At 36.5% G+C, this 20,583-nt stretch overlaps 1 protein-coding gene across 2 annotated transcripts; it reads right to left on the reverse strand.

Moving 5' to 3' along the window:
- On the reverse strand, nucleotides 1-17,626 carry LOC115257489 (bifunctional peptidase and arginyl-hydroxylase JMJD5). 2 transcript variants are annotated; one of them, XM_062861333.1, is made up of 5 exons: nucleotides 17,306-17,626; nucleotides 16,956-17,115; nucleotides 16,780-16,891; nucleotides 7,484-7,907; nucleotides 1-366 (listed from the first exon to the last, which is right to left on the reverse strand). In XM_062861333.1, exons 1-5 carry the CDS (start codon nucleotides 17,606-17,608, stop codon nucleotides 109-111), a joined length of 1,257 nt encoding a protein of 418 aa, XP_062717317.1. In that variant the 5' UTR covers nucleotides 17,609-17,626; the 3' UTR covers nucleotides 1-108. The 2 variants fall into 2 exon arrangements, with proteins under 2 accessions (XP_062717317.1, XP_029712989.1); XM_029857129.1 differs by having other exon boundaries at nucleotides 16,950-17,115.
- Between the last annotated feature and the right edge of the window lie 2,957 nt (nucleotides 17,627-20,583).

Consider the following 20,583-nt stretch of genomic DNA (forward strand, 5'->3'; position numbering starts at 1 on the left):
TTTAAGCGCTCTCAACCGCCCTTCAACAGCTGGTGTCGAGTCGATGGTAGTAACCGTAGATTTCATACATATATTACCTAAATACAACCTGTGTTGTTTGTACTATACTTACTCAAACCAAAAGCTTACCGAAAAACTTGGCGCCAAAGATTCCACGTAGTGCCACCATCCTGGAGGGATGTACAGAACCTCACCACGGCGAAGCTCCAGCCGACGCAGTCTGACCGCCCGAACCAGCGGAAATTGGTCGTAGTCTATGTTCTTCATGTCCAACCGGGAGGTGTTGGCTAGGATGAAATGTTCGTGTGGGTACAGATTCGGAGTGTCCTCAGGAGAAGCCAAAATAATTGTTTTACTTCCGAATACCTGTGTGTTTACGTGTAGGACCATGCATGTTCCGAGTTGTGGTGGGCAGACGTTGCGGTTTCGCATGAGAAAAAAATACCGAAACAAAAAGGGAAAAAATATTTAGAAGATGCTGCACGTGAAGCATGTTGTTTGAGTTCGTTGGCGTGCATAGGGGGTTGCGGTTTGAAGTTTGATGCATTTATTGGTTCAAGGATTACCTAACTATATTGTGCAATACCGAGACATTAAAAATTAAAATCCAATTTGCAAACGCTACTACACATTCTATGTGCTGCATGGATGTTTACTAAAAATGAATACTTTTATTTTAGACAGTCGAACTGCAAGCCATCAAGCTTGGAAATATTTTTTTTTAAGCAATCAAAAGGTTAATTGGTCAATTAACATCTAAACTAACGACTCATGCAAAATATTTCGTTTTACCAAATTGAATTTGATAGTTTTAAGCGATTTATGTTAGGTACGATATTTCCCATACAAGGCACCCTCCAAAAGTTGCATGCAAGTTTTCATACTTACATAAAATGCTTAAATCCATCAAATTTGATTAGGTAAAACGAAATATTTTGCATGAGTCGTTGATTTAGATGTTAATTGACCAATTAATCTTTTGATTGCTTAAAAAAAATATTTCCAAGCTTAATGGCTTGCAGTCAAAAAAGCCCAAAATCGCATATTTTGCCCTATAAATTGTGGTATAGCTCAAAATTGTGACGTGTTAGAACAAATCTGAGCCCGGATTCGGATTTAGCGGCCCAAAAACCTTCGGAGACACATAAGTTTGCTCTTGAGACAAAAAAATGTTGCGCTGTGTTAGTGATCCGGGTTCAAATTGATCACTTTAAAACAACTTTTGCGGATAACATTAGTGACAATTCAAATATTGCCAAAAGAATTTCTGTAAAATCAGTACCCAGTGGATCTCCATGAAATCATGTGACAAAATTTTGTTCAACAAGTTTAAACTTTTAGTTAAATTAATTCAAAAATCAAAAATTTGAGGATGCCACTTTGGGGCGAAATTGATCAGTATACAATTAAGAATCGATTAAAAAGATAAAAATCCTTATCCACTTAATTGTGCTCTTGTAAACCCGAATAACGCGTCAAAACTCTTACAACTAGTGTATTTGACGCTTAAAATGCAAAATTATATTTTGAAATTTCCCCTTTAACGCCTACAGATAGGCAATTGCTTTTGAAATAAGTGATTTTTGTTACAATAAATGACTTTTTCGTCAAAAAAGAACTTTTTTTTTTAACTTATTCATATTCAGAATAGCTTCATAACTTTTCAACCAAGGCTTCACAAAAATGTTAAAACAAAAAAAAAAATACGGGAAGTCCTAGTGGCAATCGATTGTTTAGAAGCAATGATTTCCGCTAAGTGAGAAATACATTGCAAATTCCTAAAAAAATAAGGCAAAACTGACTTTTTTTTTAAACAAATAAAAGTCGAAACTTATCTCTAGACACCTATGAACTAGATGAGGCAAGAAGTTTAAGATCATTGCGACGCTTAGAAGTTCCTGGTATGCAATTACAATGTAGTACTCAAATGATCAATTTCACCCCGCTGATCAATTTGACCCGGTTTACGGTACCATCAAAATGGTAGATACCGTATTGCGGTATTGATACAAAAATATTGGTTCTTATATTGCGAAATTTGCACCCACTCGGTCCGAATTCATTACTATTACAGCCGAATTTCGCACACGACTTTGCAGCGCCTATACGTTAGGCAAGTTTGCTTGAGCTCATTATAAGGTTGTCTGCTGCACAACAGTAAAACAAAATAAGTAATAATCGTATAAGATGCTGCACAAGATGATAAAGTGGAGCCCATGTGCGTGCATGCCTTCATTTAGGCGCAAGTAAAATGTACGCATATACCCGCCCCTTTAAAATCCTACTCAACATCTTATACGATCATTTACGGTGGTTCCGCCATAGGTCATTAATCCACAAAAATGACCACAAAGAAATTGTGATATAATTGCGGGAGCAGAAAGTTTAATGCTTTAATACCCAATCAGCACCTGTAACATCATTCAAAATTTGGCTTTGGTCTAAATGAGTTGCACTGAAAGCACACGTAACTTCCATCTTGTCAATTGAGTTGCATTTAAACTCAGAGTTTCGTAAAGATTCGGCTTTGTTTCATAGAAATCACCAAATGTCTCGTGTTTGGCATCGATTCGTGTAGACGCAGCTTACACATTCCTTACAAGTGTCGAAACAGTCAGCTTGTATTAAATGTGCTATGTTACAGTTATGCAACATCTAACTCTGCTTTGTCTGTTCGGATTATGCTCCAACTATGTTGCGAAAAATTTGCACATCTTTTCATGTTGACAGTTCTCTAACTTATGACAAAGAAGGTGCAATAAAGTAACAAGTAACTTCAGTAGCTTTTATGGTGTGTTGAGCAGCAACAGTCTCACACAGCGTTCGGTGAGTATGTAAGGTAAGTAGTTAATACTCCTGGTGTCCATGGTGTGAGTTTGGACAAAATCTTTTTTTCCATTTTTTTATAATTCCCTCTCATTCAAGTTGCATAACAATTCAAAATCTGCGCTTTTTGGGTTTCAAAGAAGAAGCAATTGTGTTCTATCGTCTATAATAAGGACAGTGAATAAACTGCACTAAGGTTACTGTTACTGGCTTCGAAACAAGTCGTGTTGCTTGGGTAACTAGGATTAATCATTACCTTTATCGAATGTATGCCGAAACTTTTCTGTAGAGCTCATGAAGATTGTTGTTCTTGAGTAGACATTTTAATTGATTTTTTTTTTAATTTCAGTTCTATGCATTCATCACTTTTTTAAAAAGTCTCAACCATTCGACATGTATTTGGTTGATTATATTTGATTCTTGCATAGTTTAAGTGGATGTTTATCATAAATGAAGATGACATTCTTTCTCATTTGATTTTAATAAGTATGACTGAATTAGATGCTTTTTCGACAAATATAAAAAAACATAAAATTTTCAATAGGCCAGAAAAAAAAGGTTTCCCCTTCCGACCCCTTCGGGCGTTCTTCTATAAAACTTCCCTATAATACCAAACAATGATTTTTGGTGAGTTCAGCTGCGACCCTTTGCGACCAGATTGGTGGTAGTCACTTAAGTGTCGTACCTTCAACTCAAAAACTAACAAATACCTCCGGCATTGCATTGCATTGCAGGGAACACTTTTTCCCAGCTTCTACTCTCCCAATCTATCACGTTATGTGTGTTTCACTATTCTTGCGCAGTTTTGCCTACCGTGGACTGAATAAACTAGTACATATAAATCAGTTGGTTGATAAATAATGAATTTCGGCTCCGTAAAGCTAAACACTCGATTGAGCCCATTTTTATTAAACAATACAAAAACGCATTTGGGATGCAAATGTGCATCAAATTTAGCTGTTTAATCATGAAAATAGAGAACATTAAATTTATGACCGCCCTCACATGGGACTGGAACCAGTGTGGCACTGGTTGACTGGGTAACTGTTATGAACTTTTGGAATGCTGCTTGGAATGCTAGAATCTATACCACTATATGCAAAATCATCGAAATGTTAATTATTTGTTTACATTTGCAACATAGGTGTTTTCCAAAATTAGGCTTGTTTGATATAGGCCATATCATTATTACACTAGTTTACTGCATTTTTGAGCTCGGTAAGCTGATGGTTATTTTTAGTGTAGAATCATGCCCTGAGTTCGATAAAAAAAGGGAAAAAGGAGATAGGAAGGAAAAAAAGGACAAGAAAAAAATATATTAGAACGGATTTTTTTTCGACTTTCCATACAAGGATTTGAAATCGATTTTTGTTCTAGTTTTAAGCAAAGTTGCTTGATAGAAACAAAAATCATTTTCCTTCAAATTTCGGCTTCCTTGCACCCTATTTCGCCATAGTGTACCAGTTATGGCAAATCCCATAAGGGATGCATGTAAATTAGGAGCGTATCGGAAATTAACTTTAACCGTTCAAAATGCTTTATCTCGAAGCACGGTTAGTGTTAGCAATACTAGCAGCATTGCCTTCGAACCGCCTTGCGATGCTTCCGACTCCAAGCTGCCCAACTACATCTGGCCGGTAAACGTTACAGGGGTCGCAATTGTCTAATATATCAATGTTAGTCTAGAGTCGAATGTCAGCTATATGTATGTATGGAATGATAGCTAGAAGTCAGATGAGTTTGTTTATATTGCGTATTGCATAACTCGATTCGGGAAGCAGGTATAGTGGCATTATTTAATGATAATTTACGTTTATTAATTCCCAATTGAATTCGATTATAGAATATAAGAAGAGCACAATCAAGTTGCGATTTAGTACACAGTCTGCTAGCCAGTGAATAATTACTATTATTGTAAGTAATACTGTACTACTATACCTTAACCTTCAATCTATGAATGTATTTCATCATTATTAGGTCCGCACCGCTTGTGCACTATAGACTTGTTGGATTTATTCCGGTGAAGGAGACCAAATTGTAAGCAATCAAATATCGTTAGATTACCCATACATTATGACCATTATCCATTACAGCTTCAAGTTATTATCACCATCAGAGAATTGCGTGTTTCTTTGAGGAGGTCCGAACCACCAAATCCAACAGTTGGTATTTTTATTCTGGTTCTTCTATGAAATCTTCTATGAAATCTTCACAAGCTGTTCTACAGCTCTTGAAGAAATTTGGAAAATGTTTATTATTATTGAAAATATGGTTTTATGAGTACACTACACAAAATAACAATATGTACAAAATGCATTTTAAAAAAAAATATCTAACGTTTGAATAATTTGTAGCGAAAAAAAATGTACGGGGAAAAATCTGGAAAATTATGAATATTACTAGCAGTAGTTATGTACATATAACATATCACTCAATACCGACTTTTAAAATTCCAATTTTGGATGGAAAAATCTCCACCATGTAGAAACTGGTCTTTCCCAAACAACACCTACTTTTTGATCGCACTTTGACGCTCTGTTTCATTTATCTACAGAGGTTATAAAATTCCGTTCGCTGGTAAAACTACCTCTTCAATAAATTTAACTTCATGCCCAATTGAAAAAAATGCGAATTTTCAACTTTATGTATTTTTTTTTGCGTGCGCATAAAAATCCTCGAAAAATGGCCATTTTTTTCATTTTTAAGAATTGCGCTAAACCGCGGAGTAAATTTTTCTTGATATAAAAAAATTCCTATATCGTGAGCATTATGGAAAACAATATATTTGCGCAGAAAAAAGAGAAAAAATTGAATATTTTTCCACAGTTTTCGCAATTTAAAATTTTTAGGAGGTGTCCAAAATTTCAAAAATATATAAAGACCACGGTCCATACAAATTAAAAAAAATGTATGTACGAAGGACCAGGGGGAGGGGGTCGGAATCTCCCAAAAAATTACCACGTGGTTTACAGACAGCCCCAGTATGTGTGGCTCAATGTCTATGCAGTAAGTAACATTCATTATGTTTCAAATAAGCCAAGAAGAATTAAAGTTGAATGAAAGATGACAAAGATATCAACAAATAACTTTATCATGTTTTACAACAGTGAGCCCAAACTTTTGGCCGATTCATCATTTTGAGGGGTGACCCCAAACTTTTGGTCAATGACATCAAGAGTTAATTTACTTATTAACTTTTTTTTCTAGATTGTTTAGCTAAATTCAGTGAAAAGCAATTGAAAGCTAATAGAAAATAGGTTATATTACCGCTCTCATCTTAAAATTTGGTCGACTCAATTTCCAGCGGCACTGAAGTAAGTTTATATTCATTTTTAAGAAAATTTGGCAACTTTAGCATAACTTCTTAAAACATTCTAATTGTAATATTTTTACACAGGACCTACAAAACTACATATGCAAAGTAGGTCATATGTATTTTTCTTTCATTTACTGCACTTTTACTAGTGGAAAACTTTAGGCGATTCTATGTGTAAAACATGATAAATTTATCAACTTCGTCAACCACATAAGCATATCCTATTCATATTTTTTGTAGTGAACACATTAAAACAAGATTACCTGATAAATGCTCATGTGTTAGTGTACCATTAAAAAAGTTTAAAATTATTTCATCCAATACGCTGTGTGATATTGAGTTTTGAAATTTTGTCCCATAAACCCTCAGCCTTCACTAACAATTCTATAACTTTCAGGAAACTTATTCGATCTCGCTCAAATTTTCACCAATAAAGTTTTAAAAGGTCAAAATTTAAGCGTTTTAGATTTTGACGGAAAAAACTGCTGTATGGACAATTGTTCGATACACTGTATAATTCAGCCAATTTGGAACCAATTGATCTATCGATTTTTGGAACACGGTGAGATACGTGTAGTATCTGGCCGTGTACAAAATTTCAAGCCAATTGGTTTGGGAATGCCTGAGTTATAGCGAAAATTGCCCAAAATATCGGCCACTGCACTGCCCAAGTGGCTCGCTACCCTACCTTGGCTTTCTTTCGAAATTTTTGGTTTATGTTTTTTTAGAAATTGAAAAAAAATGAGCAAATAATTATACACAAAGCAGCCCGGACACGCCAGTGGCCCAGCTTTATTTCTACTCTACAGGCGTTCAGGTGTTTTGGAAGCAAATGGTCCTTTAGTTGGGGTGAGCACGTGCTCTATAACTATGCATGCACCCTTTTGAGCTGCCATGCCCAGCACACATTTCACTGATTTGTGTTCGGACAGCGAGGTGTGCTTTTTGTTTTCTTCCGTAAATACCCCGGCGATGATTTGCTGAACAGAAACCAAGAATAGGAGCATCAGAGTCTATATACATATGTGATGCCAACCTACCTTCCATTGAACCAAAACAACATGCATAAATAAGTGAGTTCAATTTTGTTTCCCAAATGTTCTGCCACCGTTCCAGATTCAATTGGTTGGATAGGTGCCAATGGATGGCATTAAATTAGTTAACCTTTTTTTTGTAACAATCGCAACATGTATAACCAAACAAATACTCATCATCATATACTCTGTCCACACATTCCATGTTATAAAAATGGGAAAGTAGGTAGCCAAATAGTCCTTTGAATAAAATTACGCGGTGAAAGGATAGCCCCTAGCACATGTAAAATCTCAGACAGTAACCTACCTGGCACAGCAGATTGTGGCTCGGATCGGTGTGCAGCGGAGAGATGGTTCCCTTCGGACCCAACCATGCTTTGATCCGTGGATTTACATCTGTTCTCCCGATGTAATCCGGCACATGGATGTCCTTCCTCAATTCTGGAATTTGGTCAAACAACTCATGCTGCGCTAGATAGGCGCGGCGGTTCTCGTTGTCGGAGTCATCATCCTTGCCTTCGGGATTCAAATTGTCAACGATAAAATCTTTAAACCGAACCAACCGCTGGGACCAATCCTCGCTGCTGTACTGGGAGCCTATCTCCACCGGGACAGTTCGTTCACCTGCCAGCCCAACAAGGTAGTTGGGGTCGTGCCACTTTTGCATCGCAGGCCAGTCATCGATGATACCCCGGAGCAATAGGGGTTCCCGTTTATCGTAGTGCTCCGAGCTGGAAGGGGCGAAGGATGGATAATTAATGATGCAGTTTTTCAGCATCCGATTTTTTCGTTTCGCTGAATTATCTAGTGGAGCTCTCGTGTGTGCGGAAATCATGAATACATTATGTATGTACTGCACATCAAACGTGATGTGGAATTTAAATTTATAGTAATATTATACGTGAAAGTAGGTACATATATGTACAGTGCGAGAAATTAGTATAAAGACAGAGCCGATTTCCATACAAAATGATCATGTTTGAGGATCAAAATCTCTGTTTCTAGCGATTCGATTGTGATGGAGTTTTGTCTGCAACCATTAAATAACTAGAATTTTAGCTAGTATTATAAATCGTCATCCATGAAAATATTTACATTGACTTTTCAGATTCAAATAAATATAAATACACTTTTTGTATGGAAAATGCGTCTTTTTATTTATTTGAATCTGAAAAGTCAATGTAAACATTTGCATGGATGATGATTAATGATACTAGCTGATAGTCTTGCTATTTTAAGGCGGCAGCCAACATTCCATTACAATCGAATCGCTAGAAACAGAGATTTTGATCATCAAACATGATTATTTTGTATGAATATCAGCTCTGTCTTTATACTTTATTTCTCGCACTGTATAATATATTTATTTATTTATTTGTCGTCAATCAAAACGTAGACCAAATTTTACAGTAAAATTTATGATAAATAACGTCTGTAACAATGAAATTCTTAATTTTCATTTTCACCTGTCTTACTGCCTTGTGTATCTTGAAAAGAAAACATGTTTAAGTTTCGTTCTATTCATTGTTATATCAATTGCTTCACAATAACTATTATAGCACGACATCATTCTATTAACAGGCCCATTAATGCCATAGTCAGTTCTTTGATATTTAATATAAAATAGATTTCTATATCTTAGTTGACGAGTGGGAGCGATAAAATTTAGATTTTCTAGCATAACTACGCTATCGATTTTCTGTGATATAACATCGTTGATGAAGGCAATAATGGCAAATTCTCTTCTTTTTTTTTTGAGACCGACCAAATTTATTAGCAAACATGGCGATTTATAAGAGGGGAAAGGTAGTGTAGTCCAGCAAAGCTTACGAAGCGCAAAAAGCAAAAACTGTTTTTGAACAGACTCTATAAGATTTATATGCGTTTCATGATATGGAGCCCACACAATACTACAATATTCAAGGAGTGGTCTCACATATGTAATATAGAATGTCTTGATTGTGTAAGGGTCATCGAAATGGTAACTGAATCTCTTTATGAATCCTAGCTTGTTACTTGCTTTGTATATGATGTTGTTGTAATGATTATTGAAACACAATTTAGAGTCAAGAATTATACCTAAATCTCTAACTTGCTTACATCGTTCAACTGGTATTTTATTAAGGTAAACAGCTGTTGGCTCAACCGTATATTTTCTTGTAAATGAAATAAAAACGCAGTTTTTAACATTAATTTCAAGCAAATTTTTCTGACACCTCTGACACCAGTTCTGCTGAATTACAAATCTCAAGAAACAGTTTCATATCATCAGCATATATTAAAACATTGAGGCGATTCAAGACACGTTCTACATCATTGACAAATAAAATGAACAATAGAGGACCAAGATGAGATCCTTGTGGTACCCCGGATGTAACCTCAATTATTGTTGTGGATATACTATGTTCAAATCTTACTCTTTGGGTTCTATCGGATAGGTACGGTTGTATCCACTTTAACAATCCAGGATTGAAACCAAGCCTACCTAATTTAAATAGTAATAGGTAAAGCAATATCAACTCTATCGAATGCCTTACTGAAATCAGTGTAGGTACAGTGTTTCAACATAATGCTCTCTATCCATGGCGTTAATTGAAAATGTTACAAATTGCAATAGATTAGTGATCGTTGATCGTCCTTTGAAAAAACCATGTTGATTACAAGTTATTAGACATTTGACTAGAGAGAATATCTTGTCATTGATTATTGATTCAAATAATTTAGAGATACAGAATAAAATGGCTATTCCGTGATAGTTTTTAATATCAGATTTTTTACCTGATTTAAAAATTGAGACTAAAAAAGAATCTTTCCAACATTAAGACATTTGACTTAACTTATTCTCAACACGGAAGAAAATTATAATGAAACGCCGTTTCCAAGCAAAACACCTCAAGCAGTTGAAATGCTAATTAACAGCCCAAAGCTTTTGAACAGCACCGTTTACGCCAATTCAAGGCAGCTATGCATTCGAACTGCTTATGTAGGGCAGCAAGCAGGTCAAATACTTAATAGGGTCTGCTCTGCGGATTATTCAAATGCTTAGTGTTTTACCTGGGTATTAATCAGTTTTGAAGGAAAGTTACACAATAGTCGACAAAAAATTGAAATATTGATATGCATCCTATCAATATTTCAATTTTTTGTCGACTATCAGGAACTATCAGGACTATCAGGAATAGTCCATTAATTTTAAAAATCACAAAAAAAATAATTCGCTGAACATTTTTTTCTTATTAATAATTTTAAGTTAACCCTCTAATACCCAATCCCGCCTTTAGACGGGGTATAGTTTGAGCATTTTTGTAATTTTTGTTTCGTGGAATTTTTTTTTTTTTTTGGCTGATATTTAGGACTGTTCTGTATATCTCAAAATGGTTTTTGGTGTATTTTAAAACGTATTTACATTTTTTTAAATCATTGAAAAATTGATGTTTTAGTCACCTTTTAGAAGCCATTGTTTATTTTGTATTGAATCGCTACAATTAACATATTTTCAATTTTTCCCAAATCATTCTATCCTTGTTTAATAGTTAAAGGGAATCGAATACACTCTAAAATTATTTTCCTTAAAATTACACGGAAAATAAAATTTTCTGTAAAAAAAACTTAAAATAATACACTGTTGAAAATGCTTTGACATCCATGTGCACAACAGAACATGTGCTCGATGAACAAATTGAGATTTGAAATTATGAAAAGAAATCCACGTACTCCGGTGAGACTCGAACTCACGACTCCCAATTCGCTAGACGGGCGCTTCTATTCCTTCAAGCTACGGAGTCACTCGACTATCTCCGTCGCCAGCAGGCCTAGAACTGAACTCGATTCCACAATCGCACATGGTTATCTTCTTTTCACAATCCAAACCCCCTTCGGATGGGATTAGATGAACATCTAACACATTGTCTGTTGTGCACATGTATGTCAAAGCGGGAGAGGAAGTTATTTTTAATTGTCGAGAGCTTCGGGCACTGCCTTCCAATCACTTATTGGTATGGCAATTAGTGTGCAGTCGGACTCTCGACGGGTCGGTCCTCGGCCGACCGAATACGGTAAGGGTGACCGTAGCACCTTACAAATGTCAATTTCTTGATTTTGCTTTGGCTGACCAAGCCATGTGGGAAATTACACTGTTGAAAATGCTTTGACATCCATGTGCACAACAGAACATGTGCTCGATGAACAAATTGAGATTTGAAATTATGAAAAGAAATCCAAATCAAGAAATTGACATTTGTAAGGTGCTACGGTCACCCTTACCGTATTCGGTCGGCCGAGGACCGACCCGTCGAGAGTCCGACTGCACACTAATTGCCATACCAATAAGTGATTGGAAGGCAGTGCCCGAAGCTCTCGACAATTAAAAATAACTTCCTCTCCCGCTTTGACATACATGTGCACAACAGACAATGTGTTAGATGTTCATCTAATCCCATCCGAAGGGGGTTTGGATTGTGAAAAGAAGATAACCATGTGCGATTGTGGAATCGAGTTCAGTTCTAGGCCTGCTGGCGACGGAGATAGTCGAGTGACTCCGTAGCTTGAAGGAATAGAAGCGCCCGTCTAGCGAATTGGGAGTCGTGAGTTCGAGTCTCACCGGAGTACGTGGATTTCTTTTCATAATTTCAAATCTCAATTTGTTCATCGAGCACATGTTCTGTTGTGCACATGGATGTCAAAGCATTTTCAACAGTGTAATTTCCCACATGGCTTGGTCAGCCAAAGCAAAATCAAGAAATTGACATTTGTAAGGTGCTACGGTCACCCTTACCGTATTCGGTCGGCCGAGGACCGACCCGTCGAGAGTCCGACTGCACACTAATTGCCATACCAATAAGTGATTGGAAGGCAGTGCCCGAAGCTCTCGACAATTAAAAATAACTTCCTCTCCCGCTTTGACATACATGTGCACAACAGACAATGTGTTAGATGTTCATCTAATCCCATCCGAAGGGGGTTTGGATTGTGAAAAGAAGATAACCATGTGCGATTGTGGAATCGAGTTCAGTTCTAGGCCTGCTGGCGACGGAGATAGTCGAGTGACTCCGTAGCTTGAAGGAATAGAAGCGCCCGTCTAGCGAATTGGGAGTCGTGAGTTCGAGTCTCACCGGAGTACGTGGATTTCTTTTCATAATTTCAAATCTCAATTTGTTCATCGAGCACATGTTCTGTTGTGCACATGGATGTCAAAGCATTTTCAACAATGTAATTTCCCACATGGCTTGGTCAGCCAAAACAAAATCAAGAAATTGACATTTGTAAGGTGCTACGGTCACCCTTACCGTATTCGGTCGGCCGAGGACCGACCCGTCGAGAGTCCGACTGCACACTAATTGCCATACCAATAAGTGATTGGAAGGCAGTGCCCGAAGCTCTCGACAATTAAAAATAACTTCCTCTCCCGCTTTGACATACATGTGCACAACAGACAATGTGTTAGATGTTCATCTAATCCCATCCGAAGGGGGTTTGGATTGTGAAAAGAAGATAACCATGTGCGATTGTGGAATCGAGTTCAGTTCTAGGCCTGCTGGCGACGGAGATAGTCGAGTGACTCCGTAGCTTGAAGGAATAGAAGCGCCCGTCTAGCGAATTGGGAGTCGTGAGTTCGAGTCTCACCGGAGTACGTGGATTTCTTTTCATAATTTCAAATCTCAATTTGTTCATCGAGCACATGTTCTGTTGTGCACATGGATGTCAAAGCATTTTCAACAGTGTAATTTCCCACATGGCTTGGTCAGCCAAAGCAAAATCAAGAAATTCACACTTAAAATAATAATATTTCAACAATAACCATAAAATCTCAAAATGTTTTCATCTAAAAAAATGCGTTCCCCAAATTGGCTTCCAGGAAAAATGTAAAAGTGTGGGAATGGGAATGTTCAAAAATAAAAATTAGAAAAATCAAAAACAAAAATTCACGAAATCAAGAATTAAAAAGAATCATCTTCCAAAACATGTTGAAATCGATTTTAGATGACAAAAAATGATATTAAGATCGAAATCAAAAATTTGGGTATTAGAGGGTTGAGAAAAAATGCTAAAAATATCCTATGATTCATATTTTATCCAGAATTTTTCAAAAGCCTTTTCTATGGAATTATTCAAGAATGCAGTCATAAAAATCTCCAGGACATTTTACCTGTATCTTTTTTCCAGAATTTCGGACATTATGTGTCAGAAAACCAATCAGATTCTATCAGATTGATTGCTTACGATACACAGTAAGGTGGCCCACAGTTATATGAAAAACAAAAATATCGAAAAATGCTAAGTCTTACCTCCTAAATCAGTTGTTTTGGACTCCCAGAAGCTACGTTCAAAATTTGAGCAAAATCAATTAAGCCTAAGGGGGCGCTCAAAACGCTTGAAGTTTGTATGGGAAAACTGAGCAAAATGTATGCAGAAATTTTAAGTTTTCGAATTTTGCCGCTAGGTAGCGCTGTAAGCGTTCAATAATCAAACCCTTTGGAATTATTGTAGGTGACTATATGCCAAACAACTTTTTTTTTTTTAATTGTTTGTGGTGTTGTCAGACGACTGGCTAAGACCGGTCATGCCAAACAACTTTGTCGGAGACCGCAAAGTGATCCAACGTCTGTGAAAAAAGTTATACCCTAGGTAAACTGAGGATGAACTTTATTTTTGTTTTTCCAATACACGTAAAGGAATAATATCAATAACGAAATCTCAAAACTTTACCTCACTTTGCCTAGGTTATAACTTTTTTCACAGCCGTCGGATCACTTTGCGGTCTTCGACATAGTTGTTTGGCATAGTCATTTACAATAATACCAAAGGGTTTGATTATTGAACGCTTACAGCGCCACCTAGCGGCAAAATTCGAAAACTTAAAATTTCTGCATACATTTTACTCAGTTTTCCCATACAAACTTCAAGCGTTTTGAGCGCCCCCTTAGGCTTAATTGATTTTGCTCAAATTTTGAACGTAGCTTCTGGGAGGCCAAAACAACTGATTTAGGAGGTAAGACTTGGCATTTTTCGAAATTTTTGCTTTTCATATAAGTGTGGGCCACCCTAACACACAGTCTACAAAACCTAGGATAGGATACGACAACTAGTCAGCCCAAAAGAGACCAATTTGGGGACCAATAATCTTAGCAACGCGGAAAAACAAGACAGCAAGCTGTGAAATTAGACAGAGAAGTTGCAGGTGTCACATCCTATCCTAGTACAAAACCAATGGTTTTTTTTGACGGGATTCGTTACATTTGACTACAAAATTCAACCAAATGTTTCTTAAAAATTTCCGATAGACGTTCTCTTGCAAATTCCACAAAAAAGCTTTCAGAAACAACAATTTTAGAAATCTTGCCATTATTTAGTTTTTTTTTAACGTCAGGCATTGCTCTATACGTTAGTTCCGTCCAAAATTTATATTAAATCCAAAATATTAGCCAAAAACTGATTAGCAGGGTTAAGACAGAAATTACTTCAAGAGTTTAACTAAGAAATTCAGAATATGATCTTCTAAGTTTAGATAAATTGAGCTTCTAGTGCAATGCAACTTAACTAACACTCCACACTATTGACTATAAACATTGTTTTTGCTCAAACACAAAATTCCATAATTCTCTAATACTCTAATTCTAATACCATCAGGGTACCAGATTCCGCTCATCTAAGGCCAGTTTCGGAGAAAAACATCATCTATTGAATGATTGTTAAGCCGATTTGAAATATTTTTGCATTTTATGTTAGTTCAATCTAAGCACAATCAGATACAAATCAAGACTAAAGTAGAACTTTTTATAAAAATATGATTTTATTACAGTTGGTGTGAGACCAAAGTGGTCCTAATTCCGCTCACGAACAAATTTTTGTCACCTTTTAAGTAGACTTTTCCGAAAAATTGTATTCTTTTTGCAATTCTATGTTTTTACAATTAGTTTTTCCTGTTTAGTGTAAGTATATAACAGTGATTAAATACACGATGTACTAAAACTGGCAGATTTTACGATTTTCACGCACTTTATTGCGTGAGCGGTTATTGGAACACATAAAATTAACTACAGCTTTTTTGGGCCCAATAGCCGCTCAAAAATTTTCATTGTTTTGTTCATAAAATTTATGTGTTTCGGTAAATATTGCATAAAATGGCTGTGCTCTTATCTAATTCACATTGTCCAAGAATATCCGCGCCAAAAAGAGTGTATTTATGCGTGTAAACTTGATTTTTACAACAATGAGCGGCTATTGGGTCATGAGCGGCTACTGGTACACTGACGGTACTTCTAAATCTCTAATTTGAAAATGTTTTTTTTTTCGATTGTGTTGAACTCTATGTCCAAATGTTTGATGTAAGTACATTTATAAACTATTTCCGCAAAATCCGCGCCAAAATTAGTAAAAACGCGCGAAACGCAAAAACCGCGAAAAACGCAAATTCCGCGCCGCCTGTAACAGCCCTGTAGTTGTGACTTTCACAATCAGAGGCGGGCGCGCGCATCGTTTTTCTATGCGTTTGACGTTTCACACTAGCGCCTTCTGTTGACGATATTGCACAACACAGTGATTCGTGCAAATTTTCCACCAGGTGATGGTAGTGTGAACTGGGCGATGGATTTCCATGAAAATCGTTCAAGGTGTTACGTCTGTTTGTGGTTAGGGATCGTTCAAAAATTACGTCTATCATTTGGGGGGGGGGGGTTTAGAAAAGTGTGTCAGTACGTGTATAAGGTATAGGGAAAAAGCTTGACAGAGGGGGGAGGGGGGTTGTCTAGAAAACCTGAAAAACGATGGACGTAATTAATGAACCTTCCCTTACACTAATTTTCATAAGATATATTTTGATGAATTTCGTTACTTCCCTGAGTGTAGTGTTATAATTTGCATAAAACTCGATGCATAAATAACTCCCTATTATGCAACTCATAACAATTTCTCCATATATATAAAAATGAGTTTGAAATCCCTTTGAGGCAACAAAACTCACGAACGGCTGAACCGAACGGGATGAATTTTGCATGGTTTGATTTGTATTTAGAATGGCTGTGTTTATAAGTAAAAAAAAAGTTATGAAAATGGAATGAAAAGTAAGAAAATTAATAAATTACTGATTTTTCATGAGCTGGGAAAAAAATCAACACGGACGGAATGAAACCAATCTAGAGTGCGGTGCTGTTATGAGCTCAACAGTTGTCAAACCACCAAGCTTGGCAAGACAAAGTTTGCCGGGACAGCTAGTATTTCATAAAATTCATAATTGGGGTCTCCAGTTAGCCTAATGGTTAAGGCTATGGATCGCCAATCCAGAGACGGCGGGTTCGATTCCCGTTCCAGTCGGGAATTTTTCTCGACTCCCTGGGCATAGTGTATCATTGTACTTGCCTCACAATCAAGCTCACAATATACAAATTTATACAATGGCAGGCAAAGAACGCCCTTGAATTAATAACTGTGGAGAAGTGCTTAAAGAACACTAAGTTGAAACAAAGCAGGCCAAGTCCCAGTGGGGACATTGAGCCATAAAGAAGAAGAAAATTCATAATTAATACCATAATGACCACGGCAAACCGTGTTAGATAAATATACGATAACTCGTTGCGCAAAACTATTAATTATTATTATATAACTCACCCAAAATACTCCACGGAGGGCTGAAAAACAACAGGAACATCGCAGTTATCTGCCGCAGAACAATCGGAATCGATCTTTAGTTTTTTGAGTGGCGGCGCATCTTTCAGATTGTCTGTTAAATAAAATTTATCTTTCAAATCCTTATCCACATTATGTATGAAAATGCTTACCTCTACCTTCCGAAAGAACTGATGCTACTTGGGTTAATAAATCACATTCATTGCCATCAATATCAATTTTAACTTTACACCCGAGCATTATACCGATGTCAGCTATGAAAATAGCATTACCAACATTTTCAAATGAGTCGGCGGAATGAATGAGCATATAAATTATCTGAAAAAAAAAAGAAGTAATAAATTTATAAAACTTACAACTTAAAAAAAAAGTTTTATTTATTTTTGAATTAATTATTTTATTTTAAACGTACTTATTTTTTTACGTCAATTTTTTCCTTGACCCGATAATTATAAACTGGTTTACGTTCGATCAATAAATACAATTACAATTACAATTTTAAACGTACCCGCAGATAGCAAACGATGGTGAATACCTCCCTTTCTTCGCGAGGAACGGCATGCCATTCGCCGGTGTGTAAACAAGCGTACACCAGGTCGTACACAACTCCAATCCGAACGAGAGTTCGTTTAGCACAAATTGAATCGACTTCACTGCAGCTTCCATTCCGCAGAGGCTTTAACGCACCTTCTATCACATCACAATAAAGCCGTTTTATTTTAATTGATTTATTTTCTCTGAAGAAAGACGGTTCAGGCAAAAATTTTAACAATCTTGCAACGAAACTCATGTTTACGTCGCTCGTTAACATGCTCGAGCCCGCGGAGCAGCTGATTTTTGTTTACTTCGAAAGGAACGGCCTGGAAACTGAAATTGCATCGAATTTGTCAAGGCTGCCAGATTTATGAAAAAAATATGTATTAATTTTTAATTTTAATTTTTAATTAATTTTAAAGATGTTCATGAACTGCAGGCCAAACATTTCTATACACGCTAGTTTCAGAATACCCATTCAATGGGGCTCAAGTACCCATTTTTTGATTCAGTACTCACGGAAAATCCAAGCTACCTAATATTTGGGTCGATTTTACTCAAAATTGAGTATATCGAATAAACTCGCTATCCAAAATTAGGTTGTTTTTCCTCTCTGGCTCACCGATGTTGTCAAAAACAAACAGAGATGCATCTACCCAAAGGGGGTCCTTGACCCCAATAAGTCAATTTTGGGTAAATGTCGCTTTACTCAAAATTGAGTTGAATGAGGGGGGGGGGGGTCTTAGGTTGAATTTACCTACTCTTGAGTATATTATTAGCTGGGCGTAAAGGCAATCTACCTTGCGTGAGTTTAATCGATTTACTCAATTTTTGGCTTATTGGGCCGAACTATGGAATTGGGTTGTTTAGTGAATAAAATATTGCTATTTTCTATATCCTAATCGAAAGAGCTCATTTTTCTGAGTATAACGTGATTTTATTGGACTCCAATACCTTTGTTTTGATGGTTAAATTAACAAAACAGTTTCAATGTTCGTGGATAGAATGACAGTTCAATCGATAAAGTGACAGTTCGACCCGAACAAAAAAATTTCCCCATACAAACTTAAAATGCATTTTAAAAATAGTTCCCGGACTCCAAAAATTATGAAATTTTGGATTTCAGCTAATTTTTGGGCGGAGAATCCGATTATGAAATAATCCGGATACCCCTAAAGAACCCAATTGCGTTAAAAGGGAACGTTCAAAAATTACGTCCAACATTTGGGAGAGGGGGGGGTGGGTATTCTAGAAAAGTGTGACAGTACGTGTATTGGGTATAGGCAAATTGCGAGACAGAGGGGAGAGGGGGGGGGGGGTCTAGAAATCCCGAAAAACGATGGACGTAATTTTTGAATCTTCCCAAAGCGCACACGGAACCGCCAAACTACCCAAAATTGAGTTTGGGTAGTTTGGCGGTTCCGTGTGCGCTGTCAAATAATGGGTGTTTTTTTTCTGAAAACAAATAATGGGTATTTTAACCTCATTATGAAGTTTGCCTTCATAATGGGTAAATAATACTCATGTCAGTTGGAAAAATTTCAAGAACGCCATTTTTTTTTGTTTTTTTTTATTGACGTGTATTTTAACTTTAATGCTAATTGGGTTGTTTAGTGAATAAAATATTGCTATTTTCTATAGCCTAATCGAAAGAGCACATTTTTCTGAGTACAGTCGGAACCCGCTCGTTGAGCGACAACCTCCACCCAACCAACGGATTCGATTCGCTAGTTGGGTGAAGTGACAGCGGCACAAGGGGCGCGCGCATTGTTTTTTTAATCATGTTTAGGTTGGAAGTAAAAAGTAATTTTTTTCAATTTGTTTTACATTAAGAGCAAAACTGATACGTTTTGCAAGATACATATATGGCCAATGCGATAAATATTTATTTTTAACCATTTTTAGTCGTTGAAGTGAAAATATACATGTTTATGAAACCATCCGGACCAAAATGCAAGCACAAAACGCTTTCAATGATCGACAAAATAAAGATTGCCGATGTTTTGCATTTGTTTGGAAGTAATTGAACATATTGTTTTTTTTTAAAGAAATATGAAATAGAAATTCTTCTTGATTATCAGGAAAGTTTAAGAAACCAAAAACTCATTAGCTCGCCCCTCGGAATTACAGATTGGTTGTCATTTTCAGTTTGACATTGAATTATGACATCCAGGTACTTTTTAGTTGGCTGACAGCTCAACTAACGGAGCCCCAACTAAAAAGTCACCCAACTATTAAGCCCCCAACCAGCGGGTCATGACTGTATAACGTGATTTGATTGGATTCCAATACCTTTGGTTTGATGGTTAATTTTCGTAGATAGAATGACAGTTCAATCGATAAAATGACAGTTCGACCCGAACAAAAAAATTTCCCTATACAAACTTTAAATGCATTTTAAAAATAGTTCCCAGACTCCAAAAATTATGAAATTATGGATTTCGACTAATTTTTGGGCGGAGAATCTGATTATGAAATGATCTCGATACCCCTAAAGAACCCAATTCTACACTCTTCTCGACTTAGTGTTTTTTGTGACTCTCACTTTGTAAAAAAATAATACATAACACTTTCTTCAGGAAACAACAGGAATCATCCCAATAACCCCTTAAGTAATATCGATGAATCTTTTAACAAATTGTTGAATCGGACGAAAGTTTCGTGCGCCGTTGGATTGATAATAAAAAAAACTGCTGGTTAAATACCCTATTTAAATATTTTTTGCAACTTGGCACTATAATATTGTATTTTATACTTGCCGTTTTGATGTCACTACGGCCTACTTTTCCTCACTATAAAAAGCAGTTGCATTATGATTCATAATGCAACTCATTTGGGTTGCATTATGAATCATAATGCGATTGTTTGGCCAACAACCTGTGTTACCACGTCAAGAGCTTGAAAAATTGTGACGGTTATAGCACAGCTTACTTGATTCCAAGTTTTTCGTCTAGCATGATGGAACACGTGGGTGATACCGTTCAACCACCAGGAAGCATGATGATACTGATGTTAATGATCATATTATAGTGATTATTTTTTCTCATTGCAAAAAATGTTGTATGCAACTCGTTGCAAAACTCGATTTTTACAGCACTCATCATATTTATCCCACTCGGCAAGCCTCGTTGGATAAATGTACGACTCGTGCTGTAAAAATCATCATTTTGCAACTCGTTACATAACTATTTGCTTTTCTAAACAAACGAAAAAAGCATTCTGGCAGCACTGTTATCGGTGACAGCAGCTGAA

The sequence above is a fragment of the Aedes albopictus genome, chromosome 3 (assembly GCF_035046485.1).
Source record: "Aedes albopictus strain Foshan chromosome 3, AalbF5, whole genome shotgun sequence".
In the NCBI taxonomy this organism is placed as follows: domain Eukaryota; kingdom Metazoa; phylum Arthropoda; class Insecta; order Diptera; family Culicidae; genus Aedes; species Aedes albopictus.